We start from the raw sequence: 24965 nt of genomic DNA on the forward strand, positions 1-24965 counted from the left end.
TCCATAAAAGGTCTTTCTTCCTTTTCCATCTTTGTTCCACCAAGGTCTAGATCAGTTTCTGACAAGGTAGAATATTGCCTGTGTTTTTTTATTTTTCCTACTAAAATGGACAGCGCACAATTCTACCCCAGGAAGGCTGATTGTTCAGATTTGGAAAAGTTAGGGGAAAGTTAATAGATAGATGTAGCCAGTATGGATCTCTCTTTCCTGATCCTATCCTTAGCCATTACTTACCAAAGAGCTGTAATGACTGTCCTACAAGAGAGGTGACCTACAAGAGAGGTGAGAGTTTAAGGTACCAGGCAAGTTCCAAGAACAGGGTATTTAATGGATACTTTTTCAAGCACTGTCTGTAGGGATCAAAGGTGAAGTTTCTACCACCTAGAAACCAATTAGTACTTCTGCCTCCTCTTCAAACAAATTTCTAACTAGTTCTATTCCTTTTATTGAGACCCCAGGGAACAACCCTAGGAGGGAATATTTTGAACAGCATACTCCAGAGTAACTTGCCAAGAGGGAGCAAAGGCCCTGCAGCCAAGAGCAAGAAGAGGCTTCCTGCCATGGGGAATGGAACCACCCAACCTGATGATGGTCCAGAAAGATCTGAACTAGGGAAGGTAGAGAAAAACACAGAAAAATGTAAAGGGGCACCCCTAGGACCAGCATAGAATATTGCCTAGAGGACTTCCAGTGAGACAGGAGACCATGAAAGGAAGAGGAGATTAATATGTGAGAGCCTTTATGAAAACAGAGACTCCGTACAAAAACAGTAAGGCTATAGAAAATGGAAAATGTTTCCTGTGCCTAGCCTTGAAATGGTAGGAGTGAGGCTAGCCCAATCCTGTAGATTTTGCTATCCATATGTTATTTGACAACTCTGACCCTTTTTAATTGGTCTCCCTACTTTTCACTTTCTCTCAGTCACAAAAATCACTTCTGATAAAAGTGTCAGATTAACCTACAGGGGGCTATCTAAGAATATTACAGTGCATTAGGAAAAGAGGAAATAGAGGGCTGATTTCTTTCAGTTTACATAGGAGAAGACATGGAAGAATGCATGATTTTTCACAGGTTCTTAAAATCCATAAAGAAATTTCTGGTACTGGCAAAAAAATAATTTGTTCTATGAAGCTAAAGGAAAAATAAGAGCAAATTTATAGAAATTTATACTTCAGAACTGAAACAGACTTCTCGCCTTCAGAATGACAATCATTTCTCAATTACAGAGGTAACCACAGGTTATATCAGAAGAGAATAGAACACAGTTTACTGGGAATGGTAGTATCCAGAATCTGGTCATCCACTTAGTAGAGCTGTGTTTTAAGGTAATGATTAGTTCCAAAGAAAATGAGAAGATATAGCAGGTGTCATTTCAGGTAAAGGCAAGATAACAAACATTAATATGAAATGCTCAGTTTGCTGATCAAGAAGTTATGCTTGGTAATAGTGAATTTTTTGACAGATGATGCTATTACAACTCTTAGAGAAAGAGAGGTATAATGATGTAGCAAAACACCAGTCCAGAAACCCTGTGGAGAAGGAAGGAACAGGCAGGACAGCAACAAAAGCAATACAAAGAGGACTAACATGGACAGGTAACTGTAACGGGACTTAAGGCTCAGAAAAATAAAGAAAGGTCTAGAACAGAGATACTAAATGTGGACCAGTCATGTGAACCACATGACTAAAATTCTTAACACCTTCCTCTAAAGTCAGAAATTGTATAAAACATAAAGAGATTGCAATAAGGCTAATCCAAATAACAGTCAAGAGCCCTTGACTTGCATCAATAATAGACGTCAAAAATTTTTTTCTGAGTTCCTTTTAAGGTCATAGAAAGAAATATAGAGATTTAACTGGGTCATGAAGAAGATATACATTAAACTAGGACAAAGCACCACCATCAGCAAAGCAGAAATACATGAAAGGATCTATGGCCTCGCCTTGGAGAAACACCTTGTGGAAAATTAAGCAGAGTAATAAGATACAAAGTCAATACAAAATTAACTGGATTTTTACATAATTATGCCTGTAGGGATCAGAGAAGCCTTCGAAAATGAGGCACCATTTGAGAGAAAAGTTGAGCCGCTGAAATAGAATGCTCCAGAATACTCACTGGTATTAAAAAGAACACCAAATTTATAGAGCACAGAATTCTCGACGAACATCTAAGAGGGCAATGTGGAGGAAGCAGTGGAGAGGAGGGCAGTTTAGAGAAAAGCTGGACACAGAGGAAGCGTGAGTGCTCTTCTGAGAGCAGCAGGAGTTAAATAAGAGGTGAAGGCGACACCCAACAAACAAGGACATTGTTCTAAGTAGGGCAGTCATCTGCATGTCAATGCTTTCATAGATTTCTTTCATAATATTCTCTTTTTTTTGCAGGAGGGTACTGGGGATTGAACTCAGGGGCACTCAACTGCTGAAGACAAGCCCAGTCCTATTTTGTATTTTATTTAGAGGCAGGATCTCACTGAGTTGCTTCCGCATCTTGCTTTTGCTGAGGCTGGATTTGAACTCACAGTCCTCCTGCCTCAGCCTCCTCAGTGGCTGGAATTATAGGTGTACACCATCGAACCTGGCTTCATAATATTCTAGCAGAAGAAGAAGGAAGTGATATTAGCTAAGAGAAAAGTTGATAAAATCCTGGAACACAACAGTGACAATGCGGTGAAAAATGAAATTGGATCAAGGCTTTACTGGTAGATTCTATCCAACCTTTAGGAAAGAAATAACAATTCTTTACAAACTTTTAGGAAATGGAAATTAAAAAAAAAAAAAAAACACATCCCAAACTACCTTATAAAGACATTATAAGATAGGAAAACCCAGACCAATAACTTTCATGAACAGATATATAAAAATCCTTAACAAATTATTAGAAAATCAAATTCAGTAATATATTAAAGAGTAATGGATTGGGAGTAAGTGGGGCTTATCTCAAGAATGCAACATAGTTTACCTGGCAATAATTCAGCATATCTAGCATATTTTATCTTGCAAAAATGAGTCAATATAATTCAGCATATTAACAAAAAAATGAGAAAAACCATATATCTCACTCAACAGAGGCAAACAAACATAAAACAAAAATCAACATTTAAAATTTTGCTAACATTCAAGATTTTAAAAAAATAACTCTCAGTGTACTGGAAATAATAGAGAGCTTCCCAAGATGATAAAGAGCATCTATATAAAGCATACAGTTGACACTATACACATGGTAAAAAAAAACCAAGGCCTTTTCACCTAAAATCAAAATTAAAGCAAAGATACTCATTCTCACCACTCCCATTCAACATTATACAGGAGGCTATAATTAGAGAAAAAAGACGAGGAAAAAAATCACACAGATTAGAAAGAAAAAAGTAAAATAGTTATCCTTTGCAGGCAACACAATTGTATATGCAAAATACTAAAGTAATGCACTAATAAGTGAATTTAGTGAATAAGATATAGAATTAATGCAAAATTAACTGGATTTCATGTGATATCCATGAAAAACTGAAAAATTCAATTTATAAACATATTACTTAAAAGGGCACACATATATGAAATACTCAGGGATAAATTTAATAAAAATATATGCATCCCTTCTTGAATATTAGAAAACATTGCTCAGAGAAATTACAGAAGATATAAAGAGAGAAGATTGTGGAGAGAAGCTATACTTCTGTCTTAGAAAACTTAATATTACTAAAATGTTAGGTTTTCCCAGGTGGTCTATATAGTGGATATGATCCAAATCAATACTGAAACAGGATATTTTGTTTATGGAAATTTGCAATGTTAAAGCTGGGTCCAGTGGCCCATACCTGTAATCCCAACAATTCAGGAAGCTGAGGCAGGAAGATGGCAAATTCAATGCCAACCTTGGCAAATTAGCAAGACTATCTCAAAACAAAAAGGGCTGAGGCTGTAGTTCAGTAATAGAGCATCCCTGGGTTCAATCCCTTGTACTTCCAGAAAAGAAAGTAAAGGAAGGAAGGAAGGGAAAGAAAATTATTGCAAAGCTAATTCCAAAATTTGTATGTAATGCAAAGACCCTAGAACAGCTAAAACAATTTTAGAAACAACTCACAAATGATCAAGGTTGGAAGACTTATATTTTAGATTTATTATAAATCAACAAAATTAAGACAGTATAATATTAGCATAGATATAAACACCAATAAACAGAATAGATATCAAAAATATATACAAAAATATGTAGTCAATTAATTTTTTATTAAAAATAATTCAGAGAGTAAATTAATAAAGAATAAATTCATCAATAAAGAGTATGGAAATAGCTAAACTGCAGTTCTTACTTTATATCACAGAAAAATGAATTTGAAATCACTCTTAGGCATAATATGAAAGTTAAACTATAAAGTTTCTAGGAAAAAGAACGGTACAAAAATCTTTGCAACCTTATATTTGGCAAAGCTTTCTCTAACAGAAAACAAAAAGGATAAAATATAAATATAAGTTCATTACATTATTTTAATTCTATTCTTCCAAAGATACCATTAAGAAGATGAAAAGGCAAGCTATGGACTGGGTGGAAACATTTGCTCTACATATGTTCAAGAAAAGACTTGAATCCAGGATATATGAAGAACTTTTTGAAAGTGATTATATGATAAACAACCCAAATAAAAACAGTAAAAGTATTTGAACAAACACTTCTTAAAGAAAGGTATATGAGTGACCTGCAAACCCAAAATGCATGTGAAAAGATGTTCAATAGCATTAGTTATCACATAAATGCAAATTAAAATCACAAGAACTTGCAATGACAGACAAATCAGAATGGTTAAATTAATAACACTGACAATACCAAGTGCTGATGAGAATGCAGAAGCCCTGAATTCTCATACACTGCTGGGAGGACAGAAAATGTGCAACCATTTATGAAAGCAACGGGTGGATTTGTTTTAATAAAAGTAAGCATACACTTACTCTATAACCCAACAACTTCATGAGGGGGAAAAAAGGTTTAAGCTGAAAAATACTCTTGCTTGTTGATCTTTTCCTTTATGTTTAGTTTCTTAAGTTTTAGTTTTTTATAAAATTTTTGTCTACCCAAAGATCATGAATATATTCTTCTATGCTGTCATCCAGAAGTTTATAATTTTTAGCTTTCACATTTAGTCTTTTTTAATACTTTTTTATTTGTTCTTATTAGTTATGCCTGATAGTAGAATGGTAGAATGTATTTTGACATATTATACATACATGGAGTAGAACTTCTCATTCTTCTGGTTGTACATGATTAGAATTATATTGGTTATATATTAATATATGCACATAGATTAGAAATGTTCAATTCATTCTACTGTCTTTCCTATTCCCATTCCCCCTCCCTTCCCTTCATTCATATTTAGTCTTGAAATGACTTTGTATATAAGAAAGGGATCAAGATTCATTTTTCTCCACTGACTTACTAAACTACCCAAACCTCTTACTAGAAAGACTACCTTTCACCCACACTGCCTCTCTTGGCCATAAATCAAATGTCCTTACAGATGAGGTTTACCTTTTGACAGTCTGTTCTTTTTCATTGATCTCTTCATTTAGTCTTATGCCAAGGCCACATCACATTAATTATTGTAATTTTATGATAGATCTTGCCTGCATTGTGTAAGCTATCTAATCTTGTTCTTCTTTTAGTGTTTTTCTCAAAAAAAAAATGGGCGAGGAAGCAACAATTTTAAAGATTAGAGCAAGCACTGTATCAGAATATCCAGGGAAATTTTTATCCCTGACTGTCAATGTCATAAATATCAATCCACTAGCATCATCCCTCTCATTTTTATGTCATTTGGAAAATTACTCTTAGATTCATGGATTCCAGTAAACAAAAGTACATTAATAGTGACTCCCATGAGGAATCAACTTCATTTAATATGTAATGGCAAGTCTTTCCACAACAGTCCACTTCAGAGGATCCAAAAGGAGCAATGAAAAAACCAGCTGCTGTGAGAGTATTTTCCAATTACTGTGGTCCCCAATTTCTACCAACTATATAGTTTTAGTGCTCATGAGGGCTTATATCAGGAAACTGGCCACATAAATCTCAGCCTATTTATTTTCAAATTTTCATTGTGCCCTCCTGTATCTAAGTGATATGGAGAGATAGGCATCCTTTAATCTGTAGGGCTTTAGAGACTTTCTTTATAATCTGATCTGTAGGAGTGAGCCCTGCCACTCAGTTAATACAATATCATTAAGCAAGACATAGAAACTTCCTTTAAAAATATAATTGTCTCAATACAACTTTACATTCTTTGCCAACACTCCACAGGAAAAATTATAACATAAAGGTGAGAGTTCTTAAGAAAGCAGTTTGTCAGTTTGAGTTATAAATTGTTATACATTTTAATTTTGATCAAGCAATAAATCATAAGTAATTTTTGAACATAGGACTCTAATCACTTTCAAAAATAAAACCTTTATCTAATTTTCAAAAAAATGTGTATTAATTTTCTGTTCCCATATTATTCATGCAGGAGTACTTCAGGTACAGATCAAGTTGGAAAACAGATCTGGAGGGACAGTAGGAGGTATCCAACAGTAGAGACTTTAAAAAGTAATTATATATGTTTATATATGGAAAAGAGATCTTATAAAAAAGCAGTGCAATATAAAGCACAGAGGATACATATACTTGAATGTGGTCCCTGAAGAGGCTGAAAAGGTGTTGAAGGAGAGGAGCAGGCACTCAGGGATTCACATAGAATGAGAGAAACCTGTTTCTAAACCTTCAACAAAACTGCAAAGTACTGGCATAAAAACAGACACACTGGCCAATGGAACATGATAGTGAGTTTAGAACAATGCCAGCACACAAATGGGGAAAGGACAGATCTTCTATAAATGGTGCTGAGAAAACTGGGTGCCCACATTGCAGAAGAATGAAATTGGAGTCTTTATCTTACACCATATATAAAAATCAATTTAAAATGAATAAAAATCTTAAACTTAAGACCTAAAAATAAAGCTACTAGAGAAAAAATAAGGGAAAGCTCCATGACATTGATTCAGACAAGGATTTATTGGTTAAGTCTTTAAAAGCACAGGTACCAAAAGCAAAAATGGATGAACAGGTTTACATAAACTTAAGTTCTGCACAACAAAGGAATCAATAAAGTGAAGAAATGACATACCAATTGGTAAAAGATATTTGCAAACCATGCATCTGATAATGTTAATACTCAAAATGTTTAAGAAATCCAAACAATTTGATAGTTTAAAAAGCCACACAATTTTAAAGTGAGTAAACGATCTAAACAGACATTACTGAAAAAAAAAAGATATGACTGGACAATAGATATATGAAAAATTGCTCAGCATCTCTAATTATCAGGGAAATGTGAATTAAAACTACAATAAGACACCTCTCATATGTTAAAATGGCTATCATCATAAACTTGAATTAGAAAAGTTTGAGAGAGGATGTGGATAAAAGGGGACTCTCGCACATCATTGGTAGGGATGCAAATTAGCACAGCCATTTTGGAAAATAATATGGAGGTTCCTCAAACAACTAAAAATAGAATTGCCACATGACCCAGCAATCCTACTTCTGGAAATATATACAAAGGAAATTTAAATGTCAAATTGTCAAAATGTCAAATATATACAAATGAAATTGGAATGTCAAAGAGGCATCTGCACTACTATGTTCATTTCACATCATTCACAATAGCCAAGATATGGAAGCAACCTAAGTGTCTATCAAAGAGATTAATGGAGAAAGAAAGGGTGGTCTATATTCACAAAGCAATACTATATAACCTTAAAAATGAAGGAAGTTCTGTCATTTGAGATACAATGGATGGAACAGGTGACATCATTCCAAGTAAAGTATGTTAGGCATAGAAAAACAAATACTGTATGATCTAAAGAAATCAATATCATCGAAACAGTAGAAAGGTGTTACCTGAGATGGGGAGGAAGAAGGAGAGATGGAGAAAGGGAAGAAGTTGATCAAAGATTCGGCATCTCAGACTGGAGAAATATGTTTCAGTGATTTATTGCCCTACACGGTTACCACAATTAACAATAACATTTGTATATTTCAAAATTATTAAAATAGATGTTTAGTGTTCTCACCACACACACACACACACAAAAAAACGATAAATTAGTGAAGTAATGGACATGTTAACTGAATTTTTTTTATATTGTATACAGAAATCAAAACATCATATTGCACTTCATAAATGTACACAATTATTGCTTGCCAATTAAAAATAAATTTTAAAACGGGACTGAGTATTTTTGTTCCACAGGTTGAGTTCAATTCCCCTTCAGATCATTGAAAGCCATTTGAGATGGGGGTTAAAAAAAGAAGAAAAAAAAAACATGAAATTCTTGGAGCACACAGGAAAAGAACTAGGGAAAGGCTCTTCAATGACCTAGAGAGCAATAGAAAATGTTCCATCTTGGATCTCCAATCTGGACATCAGAGGAAGCCCCAGAGGTGAGACTATAGATATATGTTCAGCAACAAAGCCATAGAACAGAAGTGTTGTCACGAAAATAGAAGTGGCTACAGGCGCAATTCCATTCAGAGAGGATCTCTCCGGACCTCTTAGCTAACATTAACCCAGCAGCCAGAGGTGGTGAGAAGAAAGCACTTTTCTTTCTGTTTTCCTAGGTCTCTGTCCTGGTTGCCCCATTGCTCCTTCCCCTCTTTCTCCTCCTTCAGCAGCTTTATGTTTGCTTCCTTATTTTGTTCCTTTCAACTCTGGTCCTCTTCCTTCAAAATCCTTACTTGTACAGGAACAAAGGCCGGAAATCTGGAGAACAATTTGAGAAAAGTTGAGATTCCTCAGGGAATCTGACCTGGAGTAGGCTGTCTATAAATACTCAAGCTGTGTGACAGCAGGAAGTCCTTCAGTTTAAATTATAAATCCAAGACTTCTTTAAAGAGACATAGCTATTGATTTCATCAACGCTGAATTTTTTAAGTAATAGAAATTACTAGAAATAAGTACCACATCAGCTAAATTGAAAAGCCCAATTATCAGAAAAACATTATCAGCCAGTATTTCCAAGAAACTGGTAGGTATTACTATCTGCCTCTGGTGGGAAGGGAAGGAACTTGGAAAATCCAAGTACACAAGTACAGGAGTATTATTTTTCATTGTTTATGTTTTTCATTTTATTTGAATTTTTAATCATGTGCATTTATTATATCTTAAGTTAAAACTTAAAGATTAAAATAAGCTACTATTAAAATAAAATTTTAAGATAATTGTGTCCTTTGTATTACTTTTGAAATTCTACTCAAAGGAAATAATCTTAAAAGCAAACACTATTTAGCAAATGATGGAAATATAAAAATACAGAAATATAATATAGTCATAAAATTAATATTACACATTTTAATGATATTAGAAAGTCTTTATGGTTCATTTGTTCATCTTGCATTTTTAAATGAGTACTTATATTATGCCTAAGAACATATTGATAAAAGACAAAGGCAAGATAAAAGGAGTTTTGGCTCTCAATAGACCTGGTTGTAATCTGCATTCACCACTCACTAGGGGAAAAAAGTTTCCAATAAAATAAAGAAAATTGTCAGCCTCAAAATATACATGTTAAAATTACAATGAAATTTCCTATCGCCTAGAAAACAAGTGAGAACAGAAAAATAAAATGTTCCTGACTTTTGATATCACCCTAAGATTGACAGTCTTTAATATACACAGCTGGTGCTTTGTAAATTGCCACCAACATACCAAAATACCAAAATCAACTTGACAAAATTTATCAAAATTGTTCACAAATGTTCAAATTTTCTCACCCATTCTATTTTTACAAATATATCCAAAAGAAATAATTTAAAGCAAGCCAAAAATTATTCATTAAAAAGTTTATTCTAACATTAGAATATGAAGCCTTTAAAAATAACTTTTATACAAATTTACTTTCTCTTACATATTTATGTGCTTTCCACATAATTTGGAAAAGAAAGCAGCAGATGTTTATTACTTTAAATAAAAATGTTTATTACTTTAAGAGAATTTACTTCATCTTACATATTTATGTTTTTCATATAATTTTCATAATTCAAAAAACAATATGTTTATTAAAGAAACAGAAAAAATTCACTTTGTACCAGAAATCCCCAATCACATTAATAAATTGATGTTTAATAATTGCTAAGAACTTCTTATAGGCCAGAAATAACTTTGATGATGATGATAATTATGGAGTAGGTATTCTAACTTATTCCTCACAATAACCCTATGAAACAGGTACAATATCATTCCCAATGTATACATAAGGGAACAAGGCACTGGTAATTATAGAACTTACTCCCATATACATAGTTTTTTAAGTAAGTGGAAAAGCTAGGATTTGAGAACTTGGAAATCTAAATGTATAACCATTGTATTCTTCTCCCTCTTAGTCTACCTCTATTCCAGAAATTCTATGAGAATTTAAACAACTTCTGAAACCTCCCTGTGTTACAATTCTTTAGGTAGTAACAATAATACAGTTTTACATGTTTTAACTTAGTACATGTTTGAACTAAGTTACAAACATGCTGGGTCAATCAAAATGAAGCATGTTTTGAAATTTCATATGCCCATGGAAAAACTGATCTATGTGGCAAACTATCTTGCTAAGAAAGAAAGAAAATGAATCTTAGAAAGTGCCCTAAAAAATAGTTACAAATAACCAATTAGCCAATTAATTAAATCTAAATGAACTTTTCCTGTTTGCTCACCTAACACAAATGCACTTCTTGAGCACAAGAACTCTGACATATTTTGTACCTTCTCTGAGCCTAACGGAGAGCTCTCCATATAGTAGATGCTTAGTAACTGTTTTATTCATAATAAAGTCGGTCAGACGTCATAACATGGTCTGCTGAATCCTATGTATATAAAAAATATGCTATATATTATAAAATATATATATATATATTTTAAATATGGTTTATATAATGACTTTAAGAAATTTGTGTATGAATCCATGCTAGAAAACAACTTATTAGAAGCATTAGGAGTAAAGCAATACAGGAAATCATAAGCCCATTCTTGCAGGGTAGTGAATGCTGGGTAGCATGGCAGAACTGCAGAAAATAAATCCATGTTGTAAGACAGGTCATCCTCAGAGTTAGGCTTGGAAACTTACCCAACAAGAGACTATAAAGAGCTTCCAAAAGGAAGATGGACACAATTTATTTATTTATTTATTTTTATGTGGTGCTGAGAATTGAACCCATGACTCACACATGAAAGGCAGGCTCTACCACTGAGCTACAGCCCCAGCCCTGAAGATATTTTGATATGGGAAGACTTCAGAACCTTCTATAATGAGGACCATGATTCAAAAGGCAGGGCTGAATTAACACCTGAGGAACCTGAATTGAAAAGCTGTCTATCTGCTATTCTGCCTCTGGGACCAGGACTGAATGGGTATATTCCCAGCAGGTACCTGGTTAACCCCAAAGAGCACTTTGTTCCCATTATGTTAAAAGCATTAGGCCCTTGAGGATACATGGAATAAGAGGAGGGCCCAGAAAGCAGCAAACCAGGACCAAATATCTCAAGGGCACAATTTATATTAAAACCCCAAACTCCAGGGGCAAGAAGCAAGAACAAGGGTCTGTTCTGGACAACAGGTTAAACATAAGTAACTGCAGCTCAGGAAAGTAAAAGCAGTTACAGAAGTCATTGGCAGGCTGAGAGCCTCTTCATAGCCCCTCCTTAAGCAGTAAGTAAACCAATTAATGGTTTGTGTGTTGAGAGGTGAGGGCATAGAGTCCACATCCTATAATTCTGTCCTGATCTCTCAATTTGATTACATAATTTTATCTTTGGCTTACAAGTTTCACTTTTCTATTCTTTTGTTTTTTTTTCTTCCTTCTTCTTCTGGATTGAACCCAGAGGTACTTAAGCACTGAGCCACATCTCCAGCCCTTTTTTATATTTTATTTTGAGACAGTTCTCACTGAGTTGCTTAGGGCCTTGCTAAATTGCTGAGGCTGGCTTTGAACTTGGGATCCTCCTGCCTCGGTTTCCCAAATAGCTGGGATTACAGGCATGCACCACTGCACCCAGCTTTTCTTAGCTCTTTATTTTTGTGGAACCAAGATCTGTAACCAGGAAAAAGGAGAGAAATTAGGCTAAGCTCTAACATGGTTAGTGAATAAGTGATAAACCAAGGGATCTAGAGGAATAAATTCTATACCCCAGTGTCCCAGAAGAAAGTTAACTCCAAACAAGACTATTCAATTATATCTAATAAAAGACATGCAACTTAAAAAACAATACACATTAAATGGATGTAAACTCTAGCCAAATTCCCATTGAAGTCAACCAAAAAAGTCAACATAATCCATCATAATTATTTTACATTAATCATGAAACAAAAACTATTGAGACATGAAAAAAGATTAAGAGATACAAATATTTATAGAGGAAATATTATTTGCAAGCAACTTTTTGTTCTGCCTTGAAAAATTATCAAGTTTTTTAAAGATAAAATATACATGGATCCAAACATATAGAAAATTTGTAGCATGCACAATCAACCAAACAAAACTGAGGAAGATGTTACTAAACCATTTGATAACATTTAGTTGTCAGTGGAAATATATTTATAAAGAATCAAAATGTTTATAAAGAGTTACTTAATGAATAGGGAAAAGCACAGAATGAAAACCCCTATGTGTATGAAATGTCAACTGTGTAAAATGCTGAAAAATAAATATTTTTAAATGTTAAACATATTGACTGTGGTTGCTAGAATTTTGATGTATATTTTTCTTCATTTCTATTTTCTAAAAGTGTTATTGTCTTATTTTTATTTTTCAAATAGTCAGAGATGGTAAGAGATAGAACCTTGAATTTATAGTAATGCCATGAAATGAAGCAAAGGCAGAGATTTGGAAGAGGTGATATTGATACCTAAACATCTGACAAGGAAAAATGATATTCATAGATAAAAGTACGAACTCTCAGATATTAAAGTATTACCCAAGTATAATGCCCAAGTTCACTTTCTGTTACAATTACTTAAAAATATTCTCCAATGGTTCAAGAATTAGCACAATCAAAAGTAAAGTGACCTCATAGTGGGGTAGGGAGGGACAGCATGAGAGGAATAGATGAATTCTAGATAGGGTAGAGGGGTGGTAGGGAAAGGGAGGGGCCAGGGGATTGCAAGGATGGTGAAATGGGATAGACAGCATTATCCAATTTACATGTATAAAGACCCGAATTGATGCAAACATATTTTATATACAAACAGAGGGATGAAAATTGTTCTATATGTGTAATAAGAATTGTGATGCATTCCGCTGTCATGTAATTAAAAAATAAAATAAAGAGAATCAAGTGTTAAAGGGTCAAGAATGAGCCATGAAATTACTTAAACAAAAGAAGCCTAAATGTAATAAATGCCTGCTATATTTCCAAAGTGTTCCATGCAAAACTCTGGATGTGAGTGAAAGTTTGTTGGTAATGTTCCTCTTACATCCATTACTAATATATTTATTTTTAAATACATCTTTAAATATGCTGGTTTTTTTCTGGGCATGGTGGTACACATCTATGAGGCTAGCCTCAGCAATTTAACGAGGGCCTAAGAAACTTAGTGAGACCCTATCTTGAAATAAAAAATATAAAGGACCAGGGATGTAGCTCAGTGTTGTAAAACATGCCCAGATTCAACCCCTAGTATAAATAAATAAATAAATAAATAGGTAAAAAACAAGCTTTTGTCATTTTTTTCGATACTTTATTGTGAAAAATTTTATATGTATACAGTAAATTACAAAGAATTTTAAGTACATACTCCCACCCACGACCTGGGTTGTACCAATAACTTTAACTTTTATTTTATTTTTACTTGAAACATAATAATTTTACACATGGGGTACAGTATGATGTTTCAATACATGTATACATTATGTAATCATCAAACCAGGGTAGTCAGCATATCTATGAACTCAAATATTTCTCATTTCTTTATAATGAGAACATTCAAAACCCACATTCCTAGCTATTTTGAAATATATAGTATATTTTTTGTTAACTGTTATCAACACCCCTACTGGCAATAGAATTTAATTCTTCTATCTAACTGCACCCATTGGATCAATTTCTGCCCATCCAACCACCACACCTTCTCCCTTCCCTAGCCTCTGGTAATCACTATTTTAACTCTCTAATTCTATGAGAACAACTTTTGCGTTTTCTTAGTGCATTTTAGCTATATTTAATATTGGGGTTCATTTTGACATAATCACACATGCACAGAATATAATTTGTTCCATTTCAGTTCCTAGTACCTCCTCTCTCTTCCTCTTCTCTTTCCACCACATTCCATCTCCTCTACTTCATTGGCCTTCCCCCATCCATTCATTGTTTTTATAAATTGGTTCTTTATAAGTGTACATTAAGGTGGTATTTACAGTGCTACATTCACATGTGCATACAGTGTAATTTGGTCAACCTAAGTGTTGACCTAATTCCTCTTTTTTCCCTTTTTAGACTCCATAAATGAGTGAGATCATGCAGTATTTGTCTTTCTGTGTCTGGCTTATTTCACTTAACATAATATCCTCCAGGTCCATTTAATATTACTTTCATAATTAGAGGGGGAAATAAGGATGTATCCTAACAGATACTGATGTGTTGATATTAAAACATGCATTTAATATTTTTGCTATAGTTTAGCCACTTATTAGTGTTTTCAATGTATCCAACTCATTCAATCTCAGTTTCTTCATATGTAAATAACTGAATGGTAAAGATGCAATGAGATGATCAATATTATACACCATTTGCCAACCACAAGACACTGTCTAAAAGAAAAGCACAGTAAGGGTTTATATTATGACTACATAATTTCTGACATAAGATCCCCCAAATTGAAACACTGCTGCTTCCCTTTATCTAATGTACATCTCTGTCACTTTGAGTCCATGTTTGTCATATTAAAAATCCACCCCAGGATTTCTGGAGGAAAAGTTTGTAGATATTCACATTTATTGCACTAAAGTATTTTAGAATCTATTTTGGTCTTTCTGCCTTGTCTGAACATTTTCCAAGTCTCTCAAGAGGGTTGAGAATGCATTACATTATAAGGGACCATGATATTGTAGGTGAGCTTTATTCCTCTACTCTCAGCATACCTAATGATAGCCTTATTTATTTTCTCCTGAATCCACAGGCAGATGCTGCAAACGAGACATTTCATGATATGGATATTGCCCTGTGTACAGCCAATAGCTCAAGGTTTCAAGTATCTGAATTCATCCTGATGGGACTTCCAGGCATTCATGAGTGGCAGCACCAGCTGTCCTTGCCCATGGCTCTGCTTTACCTCCTAGCTCTTGTTGCTAATCTTTTTGTCTTAATCACCATCCACCATGAGCCTACCCTGCACCAGCCCATGTATCAATTCCTAGGTATCCTGGCTGTGGTAGACATTGGCCTGGCTACCACCAGCATGCCCAAGATCCTGGCCATCCTATGGTTTGATTCCAAGGCCATCAGCCTTCCTGAATGTTTTGTTCAGATATATGCCATCCATTCTTTTATGTGCATGGAGTCAGGCATCTTCCTCTGCATGGCACTGGATAGATATATAGCCATTTGTTACCCCCTTCAATACCCCTCCATAATTACTGAAGCTTTTGTTATCAAAGCCATACTGTTCATGGTGCTTAGGAATGGCCTATTGACCATCCCAGTACCTGTACTGGCTGCCCATAGACACTACTACTCCAAGAATGAAATTGATCACTGCATGTGTTCTAACTTGGGGGTCACTAGTCTGGCCTGTGATGATATCACCATTAACAGGTTTTACCAGTTGGCCTTGGCCTGGCTTGTTGTTGGGAGTGACATGATTCTGGTCTTTGCTTCCTATGCTTTGATTGTTCACTCAGTACTGAAGCTGAACTCAGCTGAAGCAACATCTAAAGCCCTGAGTACCTGTAGTTCCCACCTCATTCTAATTATCTTTTTCTATACAGCTATTATTTTAGTATCTGTCACCCACCTAGCAGAAAGAATGGTTCCCCTAATCCCTGTTCTTCTCAATGTGCTTCATATTGTCATCCCTCCATCCCTTAACCCCATGGTATATGCCCTTAGGACTCAAGAGCTACGAGAGAGCTTCCAGAGGGTGCTTGGCTTGAGTGAGTATGTGTCTAGGAAATAAGCCAACTTTATATGACAGAATATTACATGCAGTATTGCAGAAAAAGAAAAAGCTTTGAAGCCCAAGATTCCTTTGATAAAACTTCAACTCCCCCAATTGTTAGGATCATCAATTCAAATGAATTAATTTATTCATATAGCATGTAGTATGTTCACGGCACTGCTCTAAGCATTTCACAAATATTAACTCAATCCATGTAATAAATCTATGAATAAAGTATAGTTATTTTTTATTCATTTTGAAGATGTGGAAGCTGAGTTGGGAAAACTAGCCTAAGATCAAACAAGGCAGTTGCGGAGTGAGATTTGAATCCAACAGTTAAGCTCCAGAGTCCCTGCTCTTAACCCTTCTTCTCTATTCAACTTCACTACTGATTTTTAAAAATGAAAATAAAGATGATAAAATAAGAGGAAATTATATATCAATTCCTTTTTAATAAATTCCATTTAAAATTTGGTAGCAATTTTCCTGCTTAAGGATAGAAAATAGATTTTAAATCTTCTAGAAATAGTCACTATAGGGCACCTTTTTAATTATATAAATGTAAGTCAGGAATTTGAAATAAAAAATGAATATCCATGAGTCCATACTGATACAAATTATTTAATAAATAAATAAGTGAGAATTTGTCTAAATTTCCCAGGCAGAAGAATTCCAAATGATGTATGTACATACAGGCCACCCTAGAGTAAGTGGAGCTCAAATCCTCTAAAAAACATGGTAACTTCTTTAGAGTACGTAAAGGAGAAAAAGAGTAATTTTTACAAATGAAAAAAAAACTGACAAACACTACACTTCATCAAATTATCAAGGTTACTTAAGAGTAATGTCATGCTCATAATACAAATCCATGGAATGACAAATGATATGATATGATATGACATATTATAATATATGAGAATAGCACTTTACCTATGTGATCTTCCTCCAAGACATACAACCCAATCCAATTATGAGAACATCATCAGACAAATTTCACTGAAAAGCAGCCCCCAAAATGTCCACCAATTAATTCTCAAAGCTGTCACAGTGATAAAAAATAAGAATCTGAAAAACTGTCATGACCTAAAGGAGGTTATGGAGACACAGCATCTAAATCCAATGAGATAACCAAATGAGATCCTGAAACAAAAATAAAGGACACTAGGTAAAAATTGAGAAAATCTGAAAAAAAAACATGGACCTTGGTAATAATGTGTCAACCTTGATTATTACAAGTGAAAAATATACCCTACTAAAGTTAGTGTTAATAATGGGGGGAGGGGAAGTCTTTTAGTGCATTCCAGGCTTCTCAAAAGACTAGGAATAGAAACAACTTACGACCTAGCTATACAACTTCTCAGTATTTATCCAAAAGAATTAAAGTCAGCATACTATAGTGATATGATACAATGTATACCCATGTTTATTGTGCAATTCACAATAGCCAAGTTAGGCAACCAATCTAACTGTCTATCAACAGATGAATAAAGAAATTGTGGCATATATACACAATATGGTTTTAGTGAATCATAAAGAAGAATGAAATTGTATAATTCACAATGATGGTACTAGAGAAAAAAATTGTACTAGAGAACATGATGTTAAGCAAAATAAGCCAGTCTCGGAGAATCAAGCATTATGTTTTCTCTCCTATGTGGAAGCTGGAGAGAAAAAAAAGGGAAATTCAATGGTGCAATCTCATAAAAATAAACCAATAGGGCAGAAGAAGGGGATGATAGAGAGAAAAGAAGTAGTGAAAGGGGAGGTACCAGAGAATAAAATTTACCAAATTGTGTTATGTTCATGCACAAGTATAACACAATGAATCCCACCATTATGTATAATTATAATGCTCTAATAAAAATTTTAAAATAACTAGGACATGGTGGTGCACATCTATAATCCCTGTGGCTCAGGAGGCTGAGGCAGGAGGATCACAAGTTCAAAGACAGCCTTAGCAATGGCGAGGCGCTAAGCAACTCAGTGAGAGACTGTCTCTAAAATAGGGCTGGGTATATGGTTCAGTGGTTGAGTGCCCCTGAGTTCAATTCCTAGTACACCCCCAAAATTTTTAAATAATAAGGGGAACTGGGAGTGAGATATATGGAAACTCTGTGTACTCTTTTCATATTTTTTCTATAAATCTAAAATTATTCTAAAATAAAAAGTTCACTTTTTCACTTGCTATTTTCTATAACTATCTGTCTGTTTATGATAGCCATCCTAAAGAGTGTCAAATGGTATTTCATTGTGGTTTTGATTTTCATTTCCCTGATGACTTAGTGATGGTGAGCATTTTTTCATGTGCTTATTGACCATTTGTATCTTTTTTGGAGAAATGTCCATCCAGATTCTTTGCTCATTTTTAAATAGAATTTCAGTTGGATCATTTGTCTTTTTATTATAGAGTTGCAAAAAATTTTTGAATATTCTAAATACAAATTCTTTATGATTTGTATTTTATCCCATTTCATGGTTATCTTTTTATTCTATTGATGGTATTTTTTAAAATGTGAAGGTTTTAAACATTGATGAAGTTCAGTTTATCTATTTTTTTCTTTCATTGCATGTGATTTCAGGGCAATATTTAAGAAGACTTTGCCTGACCCAGATATGAAAAAGATTTATTCGTTTTTCTTCTACATGTAATTTCAGTTCTTAGATTTAGTTCTATGATCTATTTTGAGTAAATTTTGTGTATATTGTGAGGAAGAAGTCCAACTTCTTTATTTTTATGTGGATATCTAATTATCCCAATGTCATTTTTGAAAAGACTATTCTTTGCCCCACATAATGAATTTGGTTCCCTTATTGAAAACCAATTAATCTTAAATGTGAGAATTTATTCCTGTGCTCTCAACTCTATTTCATTGATCTACATATATATCATTATATCAGTGACATGAAGTTTTGATTTCTGTAGCTGTGCGGTTCAGTTTTAAAATAAAGAAATATGAGTACTTCATTTTTTTTTCCTTTTTAAAAAATTGTTTTGCCCATTCTAGGTACCATGAGTTTTAAGATAAGTTTGTTGACTTATTCCAAAATGTCAGTTGGATTTTAGTAGAGATTGCATTGTATCTACAAATCAAGTTAGGGAGTTAACAATATTAACAATATTGAGAATTAATTAACAATATTAATATTATATTAACAATATTAAGTCTTCCAATACATGAACATAGATATCTTTCCCTTTACTTAGGTTATCTTTTGTAATTTTTTTAGTAAATTTTTTGTTGTTTTCATAGTATAAGTTTTGTACTTTATTAAATTTGTGTAAAAATATTTTTTCATTTTTTTGCCATTGTAAATGTAACTGCCCTTTTAATTTCACTTTTGGATAATGTTACAGTTTAAATATGAGGTGTCCCCCAAAATTGCATGTGTGAGACAATGCAGGAAAGTTCAGAGGTGAAATGATTGGGTTATGAAAGCCTTAATCTTATCAGTGCATTTATACACTATAGAGATTTACTGGACAGTAACTCTAGACAGGTAGGGTGTGGCTAAAGGGAGTAGTCACTGGGGATGTGCCCTTGGGGTTTATATTTTGTCACTGGTGAGTGGAACTCCCTCTTTCTGCTTCCTGATTGCCATGCCCTGAGCTGCTTTCCTCCTCTATACTCTTCTGCCATGATGTTCTGCCTCACCTTGAGTACAGAGCAATGGAGTTGGCCATTTATGGGCAGAGACCTCTGAAACCATGAGCATCAAATAAATTTTCCTCCTCTAAAATTGTTCATATCAGGTCTTTTGGTTACAGCAATAAAAAAGCTAAAACAGATAGTCTATTGCTAGCTTATATACTGATCTTATATTCTAAAAACTTGCTGAGTTTTTTAAAAACATAGTTACAATAGCTTTTTAGTAGATTCCTTAGAATTTTATATATAAAGATCATATCATCAACAAATACGGATAAATAGTTTTACTCTTTCCTTTCCAATCCGAATGCCTTTTATTCCAGGTTTTTGGTCTTTATCCTAAACAGAAGTGATGAAAGCAGTCATCCTTGCCTTTTTCCTGATCGTAGAGGAAAATCCTTCAGTCTTTCACCATTTACCCTTTTTGTTCCATTATCCCAGAAGTGGAACACATATAACAACTTCAATATGGTATGTAATATAAATATGACTACATTATAACATTTATAATATAATAATATTAGTTATTAAAGTATATATAAACTCTGTTATTTCCAATCTATTTTAATGCACCATATCAATTTCATTGAATTAAAAACTTGGGAAACATGTCTATCAAATTGAGAAAGTTACCTTATATTTTATTTGTTTTTGTTATGAAAGGTATTGGAATTTTCAAATGCTTTTCTACATCTTAAAATGATCATGTGGTTTTTATTTCTTATTGTATTGGCATTTTGTATTACATGAATTTATTTTCAGATGTAAACCTGAATTTCATTTTTGATGTAAATCACACTGAATCATGGTATATACTTCATTTTATATATTCTGAGTTCTGTGTTATTTTTATATTAAGAATTTTGTACCTGGGGCTGGGATTGTGGCTTAGCGGTAGAGCACTCGCCTTGCACACGAGAGGCCCTGGGTTCGATCCTCAGCACCACATAAATAAATAAAAAAGAGATATTGTGTTCAATTACAACTAAAAAATAAATTAAAAAAAGAATTTTGTACATAAATTCATGAGAGATATTTTTTGATCTATAGTTTTCTTGTGATACCTTTGTCTGGTTTTAGTATGAGGATAATGCTGACCTCATAAAATTATTTATAAAACAATACCTATCTTCTAGTTTTGGGATAAATTTGAAAAGAATTAGAATCAATTATTATTTAAATGTTTGGTAAAATTACCCAGAGAAGTTATCTTATCCTGGACTCTTCTTTGTGGGTTGTTTCAAAAATTATTATTAATACAATTTTTTACTTATTATAGATCTTTTGATATTTTCTTTCATTTGGAAACTTAACAAATATGTAAAAATTAAGCAATACACCCTTGAATAACCAATGAGTCAAAAAAGCATCATGGAAAAATTAGAAAATATTTTGAAATGAATGAAAATCAAGGTATGTTATACTAAAATTATGGGATGTAGCTAAAGCAGTGATTTAGGAAAGTTTATTGCTACAAATACGTATATTAAAAAAGAAAGGTCTTATGTCAATAAAGTAACTTACCTCTCAAGACAGTGTTCAGACACCATACTTTATGATTGATTCTTTCAAATTCATTGAGTTTATTTTATGGCCTGGATATGGTCTACCATGAAGAATTTTCCATGTGGCCTTGAGAAGATTCTGTTGCTATTAGATGGACTGCTCTATAGATGTCTGCTAGGTCTGATTAGTTTATAGCACTTATACTTATTAGGCTTCACCAGAGAAACAAACAATAAAGAGAGAGGGAAAAAAATGAGATTTAGTGTAATAAATTGACTCGCCCTCTTATGGAGGCTTAGAAGTCCCTGAGATTACTGGGTGGCAAAGTGAAAACCCAGAAGAGCCAATATGTATTCTACCATTGAAAGAAACAGAGGCCTGAGAACCAAAACAGCCTATGTTGTAAGTTCCATACAAATTCTGGAGGGCTGAGAACCAGGAGAGTTATGGTGAAAGTTACAGTCTAATTGGAGGAGAAAACCAATGCCCCAGCTCAAGGAAGTCAAACTGGAAAACTTACCTCTGACTCTCAATAATAATTGGTCTTTTTGTTTTATTGAAGCCTTCAAATAATTAGGTGGGAGAAAAACTGCTTCAGTCAGTCTATAGATTCAAATGTTACACTAATCCAGAAACATCCTTATAGATACAATCAAGATAATTACCATATGATCCAGCAGTCCCACTAGTGGAAATATATACAAAGGAAATACATCAGTAAGCTAAAGAGACATCTGCATTGGCGTGTTTATTGCAGTACTATCCATGATAACTAAGTATGGAATCAACCCAGGTGTCTATCAGTGAATGAGTACATATAGAACATGTTGTACATAATCCAGGTGCAGTTATGCACACCTGTAATACCAGGGACTGGGAGACTGACAGGAGGATCACAAGTTCAAGGCCAGCCTCAGCAATCTAGCAGGACCCTCAGCAATTTAGCAACAACCTGTCTGAAAATACAGGTTTTGTAAAAAGAACTGGGGATATAGTTCAATAGTAAATAAAGTACCTCTACATTCAATCTTCAGTGCCCTCCAAATGTGGAATAGAAACAAAATTAAATATTATTTGGGCATTCAAAAGAATAAAATTCTGTCATTTGCAGCAACATTGATGGAACTAGAGAGCATTATGTTAAACAAAATAAGTCAGACAAATATCACACGTTCTCATTCACTTGTAGAAACTAAAAAGTCAATCTCAAAGAATTAGAGAAGAAAATAGCAGTTACCAGAACTTGGAAAGGGCATGGGGAGTAAGAAGGGGTGAATAAAGAATAGTTGATGGGTATAAGGGTACAGCTAGATATAAGAAATAACTTGAGTCATATACCACAGTAGGATAACTATGGTTAACCACAATTAATTGACTATTTTAAACTAGCTAGTAGAAATTATTTTAAATTTCCCCAACACAAATGATATATGTCTGAAATGATACAAATTTCAACTACCCTGATCTGATCATTACACACGATATATATGTATTGCAATGTCATGCTTTACCTCATGAATATGTATAATTACTGAGTTAATTAAAATGCATTTTTAAAATGTTTTCCTTGACTTTTGAATGTTCCAGTTGTTGAAGACAATGTTATTGTTTTCTGCATCTGTTCTTAAAGTGATCAAATACATTTATACTGTTTAGATTCCTTTATAATTTTTTTACTCCTTTCAGGAAAGTTGGGCTGAATTTTGAATTTTACTTCATCAGGTAACATCTAATCTCTTGCAGTTTTAATATGATTCTGATTTTGTAGATTATTAACCTTCACTCATTGTCACAGTTGAGAAAAATTCTCCTATTATTCTCTATGCTAAAGTAATACTGAAATCCTCAGCTGGATTTGGAGCAATTCATTGTACCTCTTAGTACTAACTTAAAGCTAAATATTTGCAAGTGCTCTACTCAGTTGCCTTGCTTTAAAACAAAATATCATTCTAATCTTAAAGTGTAAGAGGCTTAAGCTTGAAAAAAATTTTTCCCTAAGTGTAATCTCCGCAATCCCTATGATTGCCTAGGCAAAGCTACACACTATAATTCAAGTTTGTTTGCATTTCTATAATAATGTGGCTCAAGTCTTCTGAAAGTCATTTGCTATGCTGAAATTATTGGCCCCATGAATTTGTGGGACTATTGAGCTGTACTCTCCACATTTTCTCTGAAACTATGGATCCCTAATTCTTTAATAAGGCCCATTCTCTTATTAAAGTTCTCAATCAAGATATTTTCTGAGATATGAATGACCTAAACTTTGCTAAAATCTGATAAAGCTTGGATGAAAGGCCTTGACTTGGCTTTGGCCTGCCCACAAATTACTAAAATCAATGTTGTCTCTAAAATAACAGCTATGTATTTTCTGTAGTGACTCATCAAGGTCCAAACCCTGTGATTCCCTAAGGCCTCAAGCCACTCATTTAGCCAATAAAAAGCCAACTATACAACTATAAATATAGCCTCAAGGTCCCAAATAAGGCTCTGAAAACCATTGTGATAATAGAAGCAAATGTGACTTCATTTTGTTTTATGACTTCATCCTGTAAAACAACCATGACAAGTAGAAGGGTCATGACTGGGGCAAAATGTTCTCTTCCTTTTGCTATAGAAACCTTTAAGAACACGGAACTACCTAATGGGGCATTGTTTCTGTAACTAGGGTAATGGGGCTCTGTTTCTGTAACTGGGGTGACTGAGCTGTGATTGGTTAGGCTTCTCGCCCCTTGACTGCACTCTCCCGCTTCTGTAACCTGGTTTGCTTGCATTGGCTAGACCCCCAAACATCCCTTTTGCGGTTTTCAGGCTTATAAGGAGTGCCCTTGCAATTGTTCGCGGCTGATCAGGGGAACAGCTTTATGTTCTGGTCAGTCACCACCAGTGTGCTTCAATAAAGGCTTGATTTGATTATACATGAGTGGTCTGAAAGTCAGTTTATGAAACCCCAGGATGAAGCTTTAACTATAACATCTGGGGGCTCATCCGGGATCCATTTCTTCTCTTTCCTCATGCCAAATTTGCCTTCAAAGATGGGCCTTTGGACCTCGACCCCTGAGTAGAGGGGAGCTCCTGAGAGACGTTCCTCAGCCTCACTCCGAGGGTGACTCCAATCCATCCTAGGATGCTCTGAAAAGCCTCCTGCTGGCCCCAGTTCTGGTGAGTCAACTCTTCTGGAGAAAGTTAAGATTGGACGCAGTCGCTTACATCTTTCCGGGGACAGGAGGAGACATTGTCACTGTCTCCCTGGAGGTCTCCTTGTGTGACCTCATCTGTCTGTATCTGGGGCCCACTGGAGGCCTCCCTTTGAGGCCTCATCTGTCTGGGGGCAGGACGAGATGTGGTCTCTGCCCCATTAGAGGTCTCCCTGTGTGACCTCAGCAACTGTTGCTTGTCCTGTGTCTGTTCTGCTGTTTGTTGTTTCTCCAGCGTCTTCTTGCTGTTTGTAATTTGTCCAGTGTCTGTTTGCAGGCCACTTTTGTGTTTATCTGTCCGTGTGTTGTGCGTGGGCCCTTTTCTTGTTTTCATAACCACTCTGCTTTCATTAGGACTCCTTCGCTCCACCGACATATGGGACAAGGAAGCACTACAGAGATCTCTACCTGTACCCCTTTAACTTGTTTTCTTAACAATTTTCAGGACTTTATCTGT

At 34.4% G+C, this 24965-nt stretch overlaps 1 protein-coding gene across 1 annotated transcript; it reads left to right on the forward strand.

Annotated features, from left to right (window-relative positions):
• The first annotated feature begins 560 nt into the window (after window positions 1-560).
• Or56b4 (olfactory receptor family 56 subfamily B member 4) lies at window positions 561-16179 on the forward strand. The gene is made up of 3 exons (XM_077108459.1): window positions 561-617; window positions 12795-12834; window positions 15236-16179. The coding sequence occupies exons 1-3, from the start codon at window positions 561-563 to the stop codon at window positions 16177-16179; spliced, it is 1041 nt and encodes a 346-aa protein (XP_076964574.1).
• The last annotated feature ends 8786 nt before the right edge of the window (window positions 16180-24965 follow it).

This window comes from Callospermophilus lateralis, chromosome 2 (assembly GCF_048772815.1).
Source record: "Callospermophilus lateralis isolate mCalLat2 chromosome 2, mCalLat2.hap1, whole genome shotgun sequence".
In the NCBI taxonomy this organism is placed as follows: domain Eukaryota; kingdom Metazoa; phylum Chordata; class Mammalia; order Rodentia; family Sciuridae; genus Callospermophilus; species Callospermophilus lateralis.

Coding starts and splice junctions, on each gene's coding strand:
- Or56b4 (XM_077108459.1), top strand. CDS start 561: ATGGGGAATGGAACCACCCAACCTGATGATGGTCCAGAAAGATCTGAA. Junction 618..12,794: donor AAAGATCTGAACTAGGGAAG/GTAGAGAAAAAC, acceptor ATTTTCTAAAAG/TGTTATTGTCTTATTTTTAT. Junction 12,835..15,235: donor TTTTCAAATAGTCAGAGATG/GTAAGAGATAGA, acceptor CCCTGTGTACAG/CCAATAGCTCAAGGTTTCAA.